General features: G+C 45.6%; 2 protein-coding genes across 7 annotated transcripts in view; both read left to right on the top strand.

Annotated features, from left to right (window-relative positions):
- The first annotated feature begins 2,014 nt into the window (after positions 1–2,014).
- Positions 2,015–10,066, top strand: stn1 (STN1 subunit of CST complex). 3 transcript variants are annotated; one of them, XM_086297096.1, is made up of 10 exons: positions 2,015–2,268; positions 5,027–5,122; positions 5,256–5,333; positions 5,503–5,673; positions 5,894–6,005; positions 6,706–6,856; positions 8,035–8,112; positions 8,846–8,968; positions 9,043–9,115; positions 9,411–10,066. In XM_086297096.1, the coding sequence occupies exons 1-10, from the start codon at positions 2,136–2,138 to the stop codon at positions 9,566–9,568; spliced, it is 1,173 nt and encodes a 390-aa protein (XP_086153222.1). In that variant the 5' UTR covers positions 2,015–2,135; the 3' UTR covers positions 9,569–10,066. The 3 variants fall into 3 exon arrangements, with proteins under 3 accessions (XP_086153222.1, XP_086153220.1, XP_086153223.1); XM_086297094.1 differs by having other exon boundaries at positions 2,016–2,268; positions 5,500–5,673; positions 9,411–9,778; XM_086297097.1 differs by lacking the exon at positions 8,035–8,112 and having other exon boundaries at positions 2,017–2,268; positions 5,500–5,673; positions 9,411–9,765.
- A 1,114-nt stretch (positions 10,067–11,180) lies between these two features.
- Positions 11,181–17,459, top strand: part of sh3pxd2aa (SH3 and PX domains 2Aa) — a 99,529-nt gene continuing 93,250 nt past the window's right edge. For 2 of the 4 annotated variants that reach the window (XM_086297090.1, XM_086297089.1), the window contains exon 1: positions 11,182–11,841. In XM_086297090.1, the coding sequence (XP_086153216.1) occupies positions 11,746–11,841 (96 nt within the window). In that variant the 5' untranslated portion in view covers positions 11,182–11,745. Of the gene's footprint in view, positions 11,842–17,459 lie in introns of all 4 variants that reach the window. The other 2 variants (XM_086297088.1, XM_086297091.1) reach the window with 2 other exon arrangements.

Raw genomic sequence — 17,459 nt, 5'->3', positions numbered from 1 at the left:
ATTTAGTTTCACACACAGAAATGCTGCTAACGTACCTTTTTAATACTTTGTACAAACACGAAAGCCTTCTAGCACTTAAGAAAAGTGAAAAAGTTGATTAAAGGTCACGTGACCGAAAAACCGCTATTTCCAGGATTCTAGTCGCGAAATAATCGAAAATGAATTTTTTTTTTTAAACTTTATTTATCACATTATAGACATACAGTGAAGTAAAACAGGGATCACATAAAAGATAACATTGTGGTAGTACAATGAGGAACAGAAAGAGTGACAAGGACAGTGAGACAAAAGTGAGTACAAAAAATAAAATAAATTAAGGGGAACATAAATAAACAAAAGTTTGCAAGAGCCAAAATCAAGTTAGCAGTTTCAATCGGTTACAGATGTTAACAGTCTTGAGAGCCTTCGTGTTTTTTGATGAGGAGATTGTCCTTATATATTGTGCAAGTTCCATTTTTAATACAAGAAGTTCAGGCTTTCTGCCGAGGACTTTGCTTTTGTGTATATGAAATTTTGCCAAAAATAAAACCAAATTTATAAAAAAGAAAGCATCATTGTCCTTGTCTTTAAAATTATAATAGCCAAAGATAACATCCTTATAGTACAGTTGGAGATTAGGAAGAACAAAGTCAGTAATAAACTTGTGGAAATCCTTCCAGAATTTACACGTAAATTTACATGACCAAAACAGATGAGAAACTGTTTCAGGTTGCTCTTGACAGAAGGTACAATTTACATTTATTTCAGCCATAAATTTGGACAAATATTGTTTGGTAGGGTAAAACCTATGAATCAACTTAAAGGAAATCTCTTTAATTTTGTTTGTCAAGAAAAACCTTTGTGGTAAAGTCCAAACTTTTTTCCATTCAATATCTGTTACAAAATTGGCCCAATAAAATATGGCTGATGGAACAGAGACCATTGCATCCTGAAAGAGAGATCTTATTTTGGTATTTATAGACTTATGAGAGGAAAAGCAAACATTGCCAAGAGAAGAATGTAACACATCCGGGGGATAATCGAAAATGAATAACACTCTACAGATTGGATGAATTTCGTAGGGTTAGCACTTTTTTCTGTTAGCGTTGTTTTATATGAGGAGTTTGGACATTTTATTTTGTTTTTAGATTGTGTTTATATATTCTCGTACAGTTTAAAAAAGAAATGAAAATAATATTTATATTAGGGACTTTTCAGCACCTTGTTCCACTTTACGGCACTCGCCATTTTGCTTTCAGGCATGAAGCGAACAGCCGCGGAAAATCAGTAACAGCGTACGCCTGAAACAGTCGAGTTCACCCACCACCACCAGATAACTGTTAACGGACACATGATCGTGTCTGTTGTGGTTGAACTTCACTGATAACGCCTGATTGTTTTTTTAATTTGGCTGCCATCAAGGTAGTGTGTCCTGTCGTAAATCCTGACTTTGTGGGCAAAACATTTTCTTCTTTGTAAGAAAAGGGGAAACACGTGTTGTTTTACTGTATTTTGAATGCATTGGGAAATAAAATTTGTGAAACCTAGATTTTATCTTCTGGCTGAAACTGCACATTAACCCTTGTGTGGTGTTCGTATTTTTGTTACTCAGCCAGTGTTCATGGGTCTGGTGGACCCGCTAGAGTTTTGGCTTTCCAAATTAACACTATCAAACAATTTTATGTTAAATTACTCAACAGATGTTTACTTCATCCCAATTACAAGACATATGAACAGCAAACATGGTTAATTTTTTCCCTTTACCTTTGTTAGATCACATTTATGAATTAATGTGCTTCTCGTTTTTCTTTTATATAAAATGTTATAAATAAATCAGTTATAATCAAGTGGAGTGAGTGGAAAGACACAACACATTTACACGTGAAAAAATAATTAATTGTTTAATTTTTCTTTTGAAAAAAACTGAACACGGGTCTCACAGACCCGAACACCATACAAGGGTTAAGTTCGGTCCACTTTTATTCATCGTGAGCGCCCTCTGCTGCGCTTCCGGACGAACTACAGGTTCATCTACCGTGGAATTAACAGGAAGTGACGCCACTGAAACTAGCTAACTTTGTCCTGGAGACGGTTTGTGTGGCTGGCGGGAAACCAGTGAAAGCAGGTAAACCATCAGTGTTTGATCCCAGGATGAAATGCAGACAGCTGCGATGGATCCAGCGGAAGAGCCTCCGTCGATGTTGTGGGGACTGGATCCGGTGTTTTCCGCCTTCGCTCGGCTGTATATCAGAGACATCCTGGAGATGACGGAGTCCACCCAGGTACCAGGTAACAAACTGGACCTGTACCTCACCTTTTACTTGGTCGTCACTCCTGAAGCTCTAATTTTAAATTAGATTTTGTTAAAGCGCCTGTTAGCCTGCACCACGCATTGTGCAGAATTTTACATTTATTGAGCTCCTTTATTTTTATTTTAGCATTTATTGTACTTATTTATACCGTTTTAAATCCTCCGTTATTTCATTTCAACTACACCACCTGATGGTGCCAGGTGTGATGTGTTGTAGTTCCTGTCAGCGCATAAATGTAAACCCTGCAGGGGTGATGGAGTGGACCAGGTACCCCAGCTCAGAGGTCCACGGGGTCAGGCCCCATGTGATGACGTGCAAAAAGACAACAAAGAAACACAAACATTTGCAAAGTTGTGATAAAATAAATCTGTGATATCCAGACTATCACAAAGTTTTTACTGTCTGGATGTATTTTAGAAACCATAGTCTGTAAATCAAAGAAGGACATGAACCATTAAACACAGCAGCCATATTACTGGTCATGTAATTGCATTAAAAATAGTCCAACAGTTAGGGCTGGGCAAAACGATTATTTTCCTAATCGATGAATCTAGCGATTAATTTTTCGATGCATCGATTAATCTAACGATTCATTTTTCAATCCGATTCGATTCGATTCGATTCGATTAATGATTTTCTCCCCCATTATTTGACTTGTATAGCAATTTCACATTTACTAATTTATGTATATAAATGAAAAACACAAATTTATTCATTTGAAGACCTTTTAATAAAAAAAAAATTGCAAAATAAAGTTGTAGAGGTCGTACAATCAATACAATAGAGATAGCATTTAACAAGAAATGAAATGTGCAAACATATATAAAATTAAGGAAAAGTTAACAAAACATTTCAAATAAATAGCAACAATGGTGTCTTTAAACAAACAAAATGTAACATTCACTTTGCTTTCTGCCAAAAAGTGCTCTTCATTCACAAAACAAAATCCACAATAACATTGTACTACAATCTTCTGTTTTTAACAAAAAATTAAATGTTTTGCAAAACAAATATAACAAAGGAAATCATAGCAAAAAATTAATAATATACAAACAGCAGCAATGGCGTCTTTGAACAAATAATGAAATGACAAGTTACCCCTAAGTAGGACTCTGTGACCAGACTTGTCCAAGCATCAGTGGTAAGGGAGATTTTGGATGTTTTGGAGGCTTTTTTTAGTTCATTCCTTAGTCTCTGCACTGAAGTTTCATACTTTCTCTCCATCATGCTTGTAAAATGACGCTTAGACAGCAGAGTGTAATCTGGTTGGAAAGTGGTCAGCATTTCTTTGAATCCCTCACCCACAGCAAGTGGTCTCTTGTCTTTTAAAATCATAGCTAAGACGCTCTCAGTAAGTACAGCCACCTCCTGGGGGGTGCATGGTGTACTTCTTCTCTGACAGTAGTCCTCCAGACTTTTCTGTTTATTCCTGAAATCATAAATCACACACAGCACACAGATGAATTCGAATAATTACTAAATAATTATATGGAAAACATAATATCAAAATAATTTGATAAGGATCTGGTTGAGATAGATAGATACACACATACTGTTATGCCATGTTCTTTCATAGCATAACAGTAAGAGGTTAATAATAATCCCCAATGTTGAACATATGATATGCAGTAATCATGATGGCTGGAAAAGATAACGTTTAAACAGCCAGGGCTGATGGCACCTTTACTGGTGCACTGCTTTCTAGTCATTAGATGGCATAACTTTGACCTATAAGATCAAGCTGGAGAAGCATTATGTATAAAAACAGCGTTCAAATAGGATGAAACACATTAAATTTGACAAATCAAGAGTTCATTGTCATTTTGCTTTTGCAAGCACTTTAACAATGTTGTAACAGTGTCCACGACGGCTACGTTTAGCAGGTGGTGCATTATCCTTGTTAACATTTCTCCTGCGGCCAATTCGCTGTCTCACATTTTTGTCTTTCGCCGATTCTGATAATCAGCCTGCGCGCATTCAGACTCATTTTGCCAGCATGGGCCACAAACAAAACAACAACAACTAAACAGCAGCTGCTGTATGTTACTGCTCAGCAGCTTAAATTAGTTTTGTATTTACGGAGGTTGGGTCTTTATCTGTGTCTATGAGTGAGTGTACGTCTACGTGGGGCGGGGGGGGGGGGGGGGGGGTCTGGATGAATTAACGGGTAAAAACTAGCGTTAGTAAAAAAGTTAAACTTACGGTGGTTTGTCCTTTGCAGAAGCTGCTCCTGGATGCCGTCGTTTGAGGTGCTGGTGCATAGCCGTCGTGCTTTTATGATAGGCCATTTCCACCTCACAAAGCCGGCAAACGACTGAATCACTTCCTTTTCTGTTAAAATATCCCCATACTGTAGAGCTGCGTGTTCGGGTGGAGTGATTTAAGTTGACTGCAACTGCCTCACTCATGATTTCGCTACTCGCTGCCGCCATGTCTTTTTTTGAAAGTGACGACGCATCGACGCAGATTTTTTTACGTCGACGTATTTTTTGCGTCGACGTAATCGATTACGTCGACGCGTTGTCCCAGCCCTACCAACAGTACAATCCTGGTCCAGAGGACCAGTTCAGGGACTCCAGTCAGCTCAGGTGAAGTCTAGCTAGACTGGACGATCAGGAGCAGCTTTGCTTCAGTGTCTTGCTCAGAGACACTTCAGCACATAGAGAGGAGGACACGCTGCTCTCTCACTGGAGACTCACCTTCACCTTTAATTATCTGTTGTTTTCCACTCAAAGGGATTTACTTCTACAACCTGCACCCGATCTCCAAAGTCGACGTGCTGGGAACGGTGGTCTACAAGAGGGAGAGGGAAGACTTCTTCTGCTATGGAGGTGCTCGTCCTCACTGGCTCCCATTGTGGAGTTGTGCTCATCACTGCTGTAGTCGTGAGACCTCACGATTGTATTCTGGTCACATGTGCTCTGTTTTTGTCTCCGCCCACGCTCCGCTGCTGCGTGCTCACAGTGGATGATGGTACGGGCGTTATAAACTGCCTGTGCTGGAAAAGTGACGTCCTGAAAGAGGAGCGGGAGCCGAGCAAGTGTGAGTTCATGTTTGTATCTCAGTGTTAGCCTGGCGTTGCTTTCAGTTTGTTCAGTAAAATGAAGCGCTCTGCCGCCTGCAGACATGTCCTTGTCCTCCTTTGTCAGCCTGGTGATGCTTCAGATGCAGAATCGATACAGAGCGAGTGTCCTCGTGTGATCTCCAGCAGGGGCACAACTCGGCGCCGCGGCTCAGGGAGGCTTCGACCCGGTGGCGGAGCTGCAGAAGCTGAGACGAGCCCAGCGGACGCGCTGCCGCCTGGAGATCGGAGAGCTGCTCCGAGTCAGGGGACCGGTGAAGACGTCGAGGCAGCAGAGGGAAATCAAGGCCTCCACCTACTGTGAGCGGAGACGGCTTCATCCGCACACGCTCTCATAACCACCATCACTGCAACACCGACTGTCTGCAGCTGTTTATTCCACAGTTAGCCCACAGTCCTCCACAAATAACACAAAGAACCACAAACAGAGCGACACACACACAGAAACACACTCACAGTGAATATGTGGATGTGGGCAGGCTCCGCCTCCGTCCTCACCCGTGTGCTTGTGCGTCCTCAGATAAAGTGAGCGACTCGGTGATGGCGGTGCAGATTTCCTGGATGATGGAGGCTCCTCAGCTCTACAGACAGTGTTACGACAAAGCGCCTCAGCTGGAGCCCGACGCGGCGGGGTACGAGCATCCACCCAACACACCAGAGAGTCAACATTCAACCCCACACACACACACACACACACACACACACACACACACACACACACACACACACACACACACACCCAGTAGCTGAGTCCACATCAATAAACCACGTCTGACCCAGGATCAGCTCTTTTAAAAACAAGAACTTCAGTATATTTAATGAAGCCATTAAAAGTTTTATCCTCACTCTCTGAGTGATTTCACAGCTGTGGGCCAGAGTACACACGGGTGGGTCAACGTTTCACAGTTATTTTTTTCTCCATAATTACAGGAGATTTCATCATCACATTCTCAGGCTCTGTTTGAAGCTGCAGTCTAAACTCCAAGTGTCACAGTCTAAAGCCCAAATCTGTTCAGAGATCAGTGTCACAGGAGTTCAGTTGGTCTGCTTTCTGACGATTCGCTGCAGAGAACTTCTGAACGTCCTCGGAAAAAGAGGAGAAGCTAAAATAGATGCAGATGTTTCTTATTCCCACATCTTGTTGTGCCTTGAAATCCTCGGGCTGTGGTTATTTCAGGCTTACAGTGAACCTGACTAAGTTTTCAGTGGCGTTCTCAGATTTGTTGGCAGGACAGAAGGTGAAAGAGGTCGCAGGCTGCTTACACGTTTGATCAGCTGTTATTTTTTTTATTAGAGCAGCTCGAAGGGTCACGACGAACATCTGTCTTTCAGAGACTCGGCTGTCAGCTCCCTCAGCAGGGCAACAAAGATCTTGAAAGACTTTTTAAAGCAGAAGTCTGTGAGCAGGTTCAGACCCTACGATGTCCAGGACCTCCTGCAGCCTCTGATCTCCAGCCCGCCTCAGGCAGCATCCGCTGACCAGGTATGAACTGGGAGGGGACGTGGGACCAGTCGTCACACCTCGAAGCCTCCTTTTGAAAAACTGAAATAAACACCAGGATTTGATACTTTGCAGCAAAGTAAAACTGATTCTTCTGACATCACATTTTAAGATCTCAGAACATGGTGTGCTGCATGCTAATACCAGTGTTAGCATGCTAGCTAGCAAAGGTGTGAAGATGTGAAAGCACGCCATCAGACGGCGCGTGCATGTTTGATATTTTCCCCAGAGAGTGTTTCTGATCTGGCACAGAAGGAAGCTGGAGCCTGACATGTTAGCACTGGTTAGTGTTAAAGCCTCGAGCAGGCGTCGGCAACCTTTCTGAGGATGAGTGCATCTAAAATTCCCTCAGAAGTCAGTGTGCCATATGGTTGCATTAGCAATACATTTAGTAATGCTCTATATTAACAGTTACACACTATATAGAACAACTTTATAGAATTATATTAATACAGAGACACACACGTGTTAATGTGATCTCTGGTCTCAGAGTGTCCAGCATTCAGAGGCTACCTGAGGACTCGTGTGAGAGAAAATCTGCTCACACAGACATGTCGAGCCAAACACTGTCAATAAGCCCTCTGCAATGTTCTGAAGACAGTTAAACTTGTCAGGTAGTGACGTCCAGCAGGTGAACATGCAGCTCCATGAACACACACAGCTGTGGATTCCAGCTGCGTTCGTAGTTCTGCAAACTTTGACCCCCACAGAGTCGAGCTTTTCAGTTCAATCAGCTGCATGTCGATGTCCTCTGTGTCCAGCCAGTTAATGCGAGACAATCCAGCTGCTCATTAAAGCTTCTGGTTTGATTAGAAAAGAAAACATTGGTCCAAACACCTGAAAGTCCTGAAAGCACATTGTGAATTCTGTCCTGAGTCTATGGATGTATCCGTGTGTTTCCGTGGTGCTGATGCTGCGCTGAGCCGACAGCTGCTGAAGCTTTTGAAGTGTCGGGACGTGGAAATTTCAACATCGCTTGAAAAAACTGTCAGCTAGCAACGTCCCTGTCACCGGTAGGCTAAGTGATTTTTAGTCTGGTAGTTGGGTTGTTAGCTAAGATACCGTCATTAAGAAGCAGCACAGCTAATGTGTCTATGTGAGCTGATTTGCGATGTGCAGCACTGGCCCGGCCATTTATTTTTTTTAATGCATCTTCTCAGATTGATTCACTGCGTGTCGTGTCCAGGGCTGGACTGGGACAAAAAATCGGGCATTTTGACGAGAGACCGGCCCACCAGGTATTAAAGCCATGAAGCCTTTGAATGAAAACAGACGCTGCTGTGACAGTGATGTGCAGTCTTGTTGGTATATGTGTGATTTCTATACATTTCACATCAGATAAAAACTTTGGTTGTAAGATTCAGATAATTATTTATCAAAAGCGAGAGATTTTAAATGAGAATAAGAAAGTATTTCTTTGTGCCCCCCTCTCCCTGTTAATGCCGTACCTGCCCCCCTGGCAACACTTTGCTAGACCCGCCCCTGCACAGTTACCAGCTGTCAGCTGTAGAAAAGGATCCTGGGGTTATTTGTCTCTCAGAAACTGTTCATAACTTCAACTCATCCATGTCACCTAAAAGGTGAACCTGTTTCTCCATCACAGCTCTGATGGTTCAGTAAGGACATCTCCTGGTTTCATCTTCAAAAACCCATCTGCCCATAAAAATGAAAAATCACCATTGAGCATAGACAAATGCCCAGTATGCCCAGTGGCCAGTCCAGCTATGGTCACCAGTTAACCCTCCACGTGCCAGCGGTGGCACGCGTGCCCAGGGTTACGACCCCTGGCCTACACTAAACCTCCAGCAGTGATTTTAACACGAGTTCCTCGTAGCATTGAAAGGTCTAACTCACGTGGAGGTGCAGCCGGCCTGTAAGCTGAGTGACAAATGTGTTCAGATCTGAAGCAAAATTCCTTCTTTCTTCGTTTCATTGGGTTTTTCTGTCTCGTGCTCCTCTGATGCTGATTAGGAGCCTGTCGCGGGTCCGTCTGCGTGCCAGCAGCTCCGTCAGCTCCTGAAGGAGGCCCTGCAGATCCTACAGGACGAGGGTGCCGTGTACCGCAAGGTCAAGTCCCAGGACGAAGTCTATCTCGTAAGAAACTGCAGACACATTCATCTCTGGGAGCTTTTTGCTGTGCCGTGTGTGACGCTGTTGCTCCTCGTCAGGTGACCGTGCAGGACAAGGATCTGCTCGTGGCCGTCAAAGACGTCATCAGGGAGGACTCGAGGAGGGAGAAGTGTGCGTGGACACGCTCAGTGCAGTACAGACACAAGTTTTGATTAGCGATGCCCTCACAGCTTTTCTGACCCTCCTCAGAGGCACGAATTATTTTTCAGAGGATGTAATTAAGAAAGAAAGCTTTTACCTGCTTGTCAGAAATCAAATGAGCACAACAATTACACCTGTTGCTCTCTGATCACAGCTCCGTTTTCACTGTGGCACAAACCCTTATCGTACTTTTAGATCTCACGTCTGTGTGTGTCTGTCTGTGTGTGTGTGTGTGTGCATTCATTTCCTCCTCCTGCGCCTGCAGATGTGGAGAAGGGCTGCCACGTCCTGCACATCCTGTCAGCAGTCAGGCAGCGGTACAGCCTCAACGTGAGCCGCGCCGCTCTGGAGCTCGTCCTCAAGACGCTCGAGTGCAACAGTGACATCATCAGCACCAGCGACAGCCACTACACCGCCATCTGAGGAGCCGCTGCCGAGCATCAGCGCTCGGTGCATAAATCATGTTTAGCTTTTATCCAGCTGCTGTATGAGCGCACAAATGTTAAATATTAAGTTATTAAAGTTTCTAAAAACCATGACAACCACATGTAAACAAACCATCACTGTTATAAATATGTTTTTAAATAAATAAGAAACAAAGATGGGCCTCGAGCTGGCTGAAGTAGCCTGGGGGAGGTTCCCCGGCCAAGTCTCCCGGGCTCCACTCAGCACGTCTGCTCAAGAACATCATCAGATAAGAAGAAACCCCACAGACCATTTCCCCCGTGGCCTCCTCATAACATCAGTCCATTACCTCCTTATCAGCCCGGCTCCCCCCACAAGCTTCATTAGTCATAAACGTTCCATCCATGGAAGATAAACACGGAGAAGATGGTGTTTAAAGCAAAACTCGTGGCTTTATCGTCACTAGAAGGAGGCTGGAAACACGTGATGACCATGATTAGTCACCTGCTGCTTCAGGCCTTCAGATGCAACACAAAGAGATGTTTAGGCCTTTGCAGCATCGTGTCAGGTGGAGGTGTGGGCGTCTCTACTGCGACCGCTGTGTGCGCAACCAGGACGGAGATGAGAAGGATGGACGGACAGGCGGACCTCCTGCGCGTGAGCCAGAGAATCAGTGTTTCCTGCACCCCACCCCCTCCCTGTGCCACCTCCCTAGAAACACGCCTGACTGAAGGTTGTCTCCTACATTCTTCACTAACTTCCACAGCAGCTCAGAGTTTCAGTTTTTCTGAAACCCTGGAAACATCCCTGTGGCGCCAAAACAGCAAAAACACACAACGGCCTCATTGTCACGGCTCCAGTTCATCATGTGAAACTGGTGAAGCGCTGCTTTCAGCAGAGATGCGTGTTTCTTTCCCACAGACACACAGGTCCTGAAGCCTCCGAGGATTCAAACACCTGGGGCAGATTTGTGCATTTTGCCTGCTTGGTAATCTAGCCTTATAAATGTAATTAGATTACCACGGAGCAGATAAACCTGCAGCTTCCAGGCAGCTGCCCAGATGTGCTCCTGCTTACGGCAAAGCCTCAGAGATGAGAGGGTGTTTTTTTAAAGTGATTTCAAACATTTTGAGGTACTTGAGTGTTTTCAAGGGAAATTATTATCTTTAAAAGTAATTTATTTATTTCTAAATACACTGAAACTATCATCAGATTGTGAAAAAAAAATCGCTTTGAGTTTGTCGACGGAAAACTTCTCCGGAAAGCAAACTAGGACCTTGCAGCGCTGTGGTGTAATACCACTTTGTACCACAGGGTGGCGCACACAGTGAGTCAGAGTAACTTATTTAACCAGGTCAGTCTTATTTACACGCGCGGACTGGGGAAGAGCTTTGAGGAGATGTAGGATGTAACTTTTGTAACATCAAAGGTTAAACAGCGCACTCATAAGACACGTGGAGCGGCACCACACCGCCCCCTGCTGCTGGGAGTTGCAGCTGCAGTTTGCAGAGCGGGATCACAAAAAGCATCTTTAAAGGGTGCTGCTGCGTGCGCAGGGGGGCAGTGTTTAGTCACTAATTGGCTCCTTCATGTGGAGCAGAGGGGCGGCCGCTGATTGGTTGCCAGTGAAACATCTGTATCCATACTTCCACTTGCGCGTGTCTCTGGCCAGAAAGCTGCCGCTGCGTGGGACAGTGGTGGTTGTGGTGTTTAGCCTGTGACGTTCCCAGCCGCACGTGCTGCCAGATGTCCACAGTATTCCCGGTTCTCTGAGAGGGGGACGCTCGGGGGTGGCCGTACAGATTCCGGTTTCCGTGTCAGGGCAGCGGGATGGAGGCGCAGCCGGTACCGGCTCGTTCTAGTCTTCAGCCGTGAGGACGCGCGTGAAGCCCCGCCCCCCTCCGCCGGCAGCTCCAGGTATGCAGACCGCAGACACAAAGGCAGCCGCCGCACGTCGTTTCCGTTTGTGAGGTGACCGCCCGCCGCCGGCTCAGCCTGTGGAGGCTGCAGGCGAACCCGCTCACGGGCACGCGCTCAGATGGACCGTCGATAAGTTTGGGGTCGGATCGGATGCTGGTTGCGTCACGAGTACGGAGCGCCGAACCGTTAGCCGACACCGGCGATGCGCGCGGTGATTTCTCTGCCGTGATAAGAGTCAGCTGACCGGAGCCCCGCGGCCGCACGCACGCGCCTCCATGCAGAGCCTTTGCAGGGTGAAGATGCAGCTGCGCACCGTGCTGGACGTCAAGGTGGTGGACGTGGAGAAGAGGCGCAGTCCGTCCAAGCACTACGTGAGTCACCTGCACCCCCGCACCTGGTCCCGCTCACGAGTGTGTGTGTGTGTGTGTGTCCCTGTGTGTCTGTCTCTGTGTGTGTGTGTGTGTGTGTCCCTGTGTGTCTGTCTCTGTGTGTGTGTGTGTGTGTCCCTGTGTGTGTCCCTGTGTGTGTGTCTGTCTATGTGTGTGTGTGTGTGTGTGTGTCCCTGTGTGTCTGTCTATGTGTGTGTGTGTGTGTGTGTGTCCCTGTGTGTCTGTCTCTGTGTGTGTGTCTGTCTATGTGTGTGTGTGTGTGTGTCCCTGTGTGTCCCTGTGTGTCTGTCTCTGTGTGTGTGTGTGTGTGTCCCTGTGTGTGTGTGTCTGTCTCTGTGTGTGTGTGTGTGTGTCCCTGTGTGTCTGTCCCTGTGTGTGTGTCCGGCCTGTTCACAGTCACAGTGTGACTCCTAAACGCAGCGTTTAGCCGTCTCTCCGTGCGGCCTGGCTGCTGGGGGAGAACAGCCGCTAAGCTCGTCTCGAGTTGCGGCTATCAGCGAAGGAGGCGCCGGAGCTCGGGCAGCGCTTCAGCACAGAGAGCACGAGCACAGGTGAGCTGTCACACAGCCAGCCTGCTGCCTCTGCTCATCAGCTTCATTGTTGTTCTGAGCTCCTGACATGCTTTGGTGCAGTGTGGACACACGGGCATCACTGTGGAGACACTGTACCCACAGTTTACCTTCAGGGGGGAGCTGTGCTCACGAGCATGACACATTCACGGTAACGAGTCCGTGTTACCGTCCTTTACAGACAGCTGAGCGTTTCCTCTTACTTCTGTCAAGATTCTGTTTCATTCTTGAGGAAACGATGCTCCAGTTAAAAGAAGTTTCCTGCAGATGTTCATGTGTCAGCCTGATGACTTCCCTGTGGTGGAAGCCCCAAACCCTGGTGCTCCGTTTGAAGCAGCATTTTCCTTCAGAACTCACAGATGCCTTCAAACACACAAGGAAAGGCGAGCAGCGCCTAAACGCTGCAACAGTGAAGACAATACTAATAACACTACAGTAATGTGTCCTCATCGTGTGGGGTTAGGCTGCTGTTGGTTCTTGATGGAGATTTTCTCCACTTAAAGCAATGCAGGGTGTAACATCTAGTCCTTTTACTGAATCTGACTGTTTCTACAATGTGTCCTTTGCCTGTTTCTGAATCTCTTTTTAACGCATATATTTGTGTTTGTGAAGCACTTTGTAACTCTGGGTTTTGTCACACAAACAGCTGTCAGTATTTATTAGAAGTTACTGTAGAGTGACCTGTACAGAGGGTCTCTGCCTCTCAGCCTGTAACAGCTCAATGAATCAGTGGAGGATGATGGTAGATGGATGGGTGGATGTTGGGTGGATGTATTGTGAGATGATGTCCAGGCAGGAGCAGCAGGAGACTTTCAGCACAGGGTAAACATGATAATCTGCTCGCTCCATGTGTCTCACGGCTGTGTTCGAGCAGCTGCTACTAGAACAAAACCAGATTCTGTTTAATGCAAGAGGACGGCGATAAAGTTGCTGCTCGCTCTGCTGCGTTTGTGCTGCAAACCTTAAAGCTGTTCTACATCGTTGTGCGTTGGATCCAGGGGTCGGATGGCCTGTCGTGGACTCACAGAGCAGTTCCTTCTTATTTAAAAGGATCTTCTCGCTTTACCTTCTGACTTGCACTCATCAGAAAAGTGCAGGAGGTTATTTCGCCCGTCCCAGGACTCCGGCTGCTGTCCCCAAAGCTCCCCCTGAGTTTGTAGGAGTGTGCTCTCACCGAGTGACCGAATGAGTTTAAGGTGATGTTCGGTGAGCTGTTATTGTCTGTAATCTCAAGTGTAAAGAGCAGAGCGCGTCCTCGCTGACAGGCCATTCGACGTGTCGGACATCGCAGCCGTGATAAAATCTCGTACGGCCGTCACTATCAGCTCCGTCTGGAGAAGAAGCTCTTTTTTAACCAGGAAGCTGAAGTTTAAGTTGATGTCAAATCATGAGAGGATAAATTCTGTACATTAAACCTCTTTGTTTGAAAGCTCGTGCCAAGGTGAGATGACCCTGCTCCGCACTGAGCATGTGCAGAGCATGTTTGTGCACAGTGGCTTGATTTTATTCCTTTGAAAGCCAGATCGGTTCATCCTCGATAACCTGTAATAATCCTTTTTGCAGTCATGGCTGAAAAAAAGCCAGTTGCTGTTAATGTTGTATTTAATCTCTTAAAGGCCTCGTTGCATCAAACCTCTTTCCTGTAGGAATCTCGGTCACTTTATTCTCCACTTTCTGGACCAAGCGAACCCTCGTGACAGGCTCCAGTGGTTATTATTACTTTCCTGAAGCTCACCTCCTGTGGCCTCGCTCATCAATACCACACTTGTTATAAGCGTGACAGCGAGAGTTTGTGCCGGAGCTCTGCACCTCACATCCCCGCTTCAGATCCTATTTCGAGCTCATAAACAAGTCAAAATAAATGACCACCATGAAAGGAACACGATCTTGCTCATATGCAATTACATTCCTGCAGGCCCTTAGGCTCAGTGATATGTGGACACAATTAGCGCACTTATTCTCCTCAGTGTGCCGGGACACAACGAACCTGCTGCAGAAAACGAAGGAAGATAAAAAACCTTGTTTTCAATCATTTAAGGCCTGTTTAGGAGCACGTGACACGTCCAGCGTCGCAGCACAGTTCTGCAGTGCACACAGACTGTAAATAAAAGATGCAACTGCCTCAATGTCACCAGTTGGCTGCCACCGTCTTAGCTTTCTGAAAACCAGGAGTGAGCATGTTTGGAGATGGGGCTGGAATGCTAAGTTAGTACTAATGCTAGCTAAGCTAGGGCTAGCTAGGGTTAGCACGGTGCAGAGAGCTGCAGTGATGGTTTGGAGACGATGGAAGATATTCAGATGTTTACTGGGAGTGAGCAGCATGGACAGGGTTAGAGATCAGTCAGTCAGAGTGACTATGAGTGGATATACTGGACAGAGGACGATGAAGAAGGAGCTGCCAGGCAGGAGGAAAAGAGGAAGACCTCAGAGGAGATTTGTGGGCTGGACTGACTGAGGAGGACAGTAGGGATGGAGGGACGAGCGACGGCTCTGCTGTGGTGACCCAAAAGAAGACGACCACCCTGTGTGGAGCCATCCGTTGGACCTGATTGGAGCGTTTTGGTTGCTTTTACCTGCAGTGACACTTCAGTCAAAGCAGCCACATCTCCTCATATGGATGAGTTTCAAAAACACACAAAATATTCCTTTACTTCTGTTCTGTTGGGATAAAGTAGAGCTGGGCGATATGAGATTTTTTCATATCACGATATGTTTTTTTCATTTCAGGCGATAACGATATCTATCACGATATAAGCCAAATAACTATATTTGTAAGATTTAAATGTGCCGTTGCTCACAAGTAAAATGTGAAATGATCAGCAGCTTGTTTTTAAATATTTATTTCCCATAATAAGTTCAACAGGGTAGATGTACTTAAGGAACATGAGACTTTTTCAGATAAATAAAGGCAAATATTGCAAACTACACAAAAGGCAGCCGCTAAAGCGTTTAAGTTTCAAAATAGAACAAACGAAACAGACTAAATTGTCAATTCCACTTAGAAACAAAATATTAATTCTAAAAATAAATCTTAGTTTGTTTTACAGAAGAACAGACAAAACTGACTAACTTTTGTCAATATCAAATAAACTGAGAACTAAAAGGAAATTCTCAATCTCTCCTTGTTGTATAGCTGAGCTTTTCAAACAGTTTTAACAGTTACTTTAGTCTGACAAAAGCCGAATGACGAATTAGCGCTTCCAGTCAGAGACTGAGGCTACGTCCACACGTACACGGGTATTTTTGAAAACGGAGATTTTCCGTTTCCGTTTTAAAAAATAATCCCGTCCACACATAAAGGCAGAAATGAAGGAAAACGCTGCTATGAACATGCCAAAGCAGCAGGTGGCGCTAGATTCCTAACCGTGCAGAAATGTTGGCCAATCAGAAGTCTAGAAGCCTCGGTGGGAAAAAGTAAACAAAGCTGGGGCATAGAAGCAGAACCGAGTCGTATGTGTGGACGGACAGTAACTGTGTGTATATGTAAGCATTTAAACACTGCAGAGAGTAGAATTAACAGTATTGTAGAAATTCATTTCACCGAAACAATAACGTGGCGCACAGTGTGACGCATGCACCAGTTTATTGTATTTCCAGACTTGCTTTCGGCACAATTTACAGTGCAGCTACTCTGTTTTTTGTCAGACTTGAAATAGCCGAAATACCTTCACACTACGGAGCTTCTATGGCTCTTCCGTTCGACAATCTCTCCGGCGTTGGAACCATCATCTGTTTTCTCTTCGGTCACGCTCGGTTGATTTTTCTAGTCGGCACACTCATTTCCTCCATTACCCGCTGGCTGCTTCCCAAACAAACACACGTGCGGCTTGGCACTTGTGCTGTACGTAACAAGTCACGCGACGTGACGCTGCGGCTGTGATTGGTTCTGCTCTGCGCTACTGAATTTGGATTGGCTGACCTTTTTTTTTTTTTTTTTTTTTTTTTTTTTTTTTTTTTTTAAGAGGACAAGAGTGGCGAGGTCTATCGCGATAGCTTAATTTCTCTATCGAGTAAAAGTTATATCGCGATACATATCGTTATCGTTCTATCGCCCAGCTCTAGGATAAAGGCAGGAAAACCAGGTGGTGCAGATGTAGTCAGCTGTCACTGCACCAGATCTTTGCCCTGTCCTGCCTTATCCACTAATACATTAAACATAGAAGTGACAGATTAAGAAGCAGGGATGGAAACCACTATCTTAGCTTAGTTTAAGATATTAGGATGGTAAAAGTCACCGTCTCCTGTGTCCCGCTGCTTTTGGACGGAGCTCGGCTGGCCGGTTGCTCCTGTCTGCAGTGTTTGTGCTCATTAGCATGAAAATAACTGGAGCTAAGCTGATCTCTGTGCGCCTCCAGCTCCATACTTAATACACAGACAGGAGATCAGTCTTCTAAGCTCGCTCTCGGCAGGAAAGCGAATAAATGCACTCCTCAGAACGTCAAATTATTCCTCAAAAACACACACGGAAAGCAAATAATTATTCTTAGCAGGCTAATTGAAAATACACCCACAGGCAGGTGCTCGGAGACACTGAATTAATGGTCTACTGTTGATAATATAGACATGGTTTCAGTGCAGCGCGGGCTCTTTCTCCCTTAGAGTGGATTAGTCGTGTAACACGAGCTTCCCAAATCGGTCCTGCTCTATAGGAAGGCTTGCTGAGCGCGATCCAGGCCACTCGTGTGTGCAGTGAAGGCGTAAGAGGAGCTTCTTCTCAGAGCCGTACTGTGTTTGGAGCTCCACGGTCTCAGCCGGTTAGTCTGTGGCCTAGTTTCCCTAGCTACCCGGTCTCAAGGGACGAGGCGAGTCACTGTGAGGAGAGAAAAGTGGGAGGCGGGGCGAGAGGGAAGCGGAGAAGACGAGAGGAAGACACAATCTGTGGAAAACACTGAATCCCATTTGTAATGTTTGTGAAACCAGCTGGAAATGCTTATCCTGTGGGGAGGGGAGGGGGGGATTACAGCCTGGCTTTTGTCAGAGGGGAAACTGGACCGCTGAGTCGCAAACACGAATCAAACACACACTTTTTTT

The sequence above is a fragment of the Aulonocara sp. 'chitande type north' Nkhata Bay genome, linkage group LG6 (genome assembly GCF_057382095.1).
Source record: "Aulonocara sp. 'chitande type north' Nkhata Bay isolate Kocher_YH1m ecotype deep benthic linkage group LG6, A_spYH_male_GT1.1, whole genome shotgun sequence".
Lineage (NCBI taxonomy): Eukaryota > Metazoa > Chordata > Actinopteri > Cichliformes > Cichlidae > Aulonocara > Aulonocara sp. 'chitande type north' Nkhata Bay.
The sequence above is the reverse complement of the archived record's forward strand: the minus strand, read 5'-3'. Positions and strand labels throughout refer to the sequence as shown.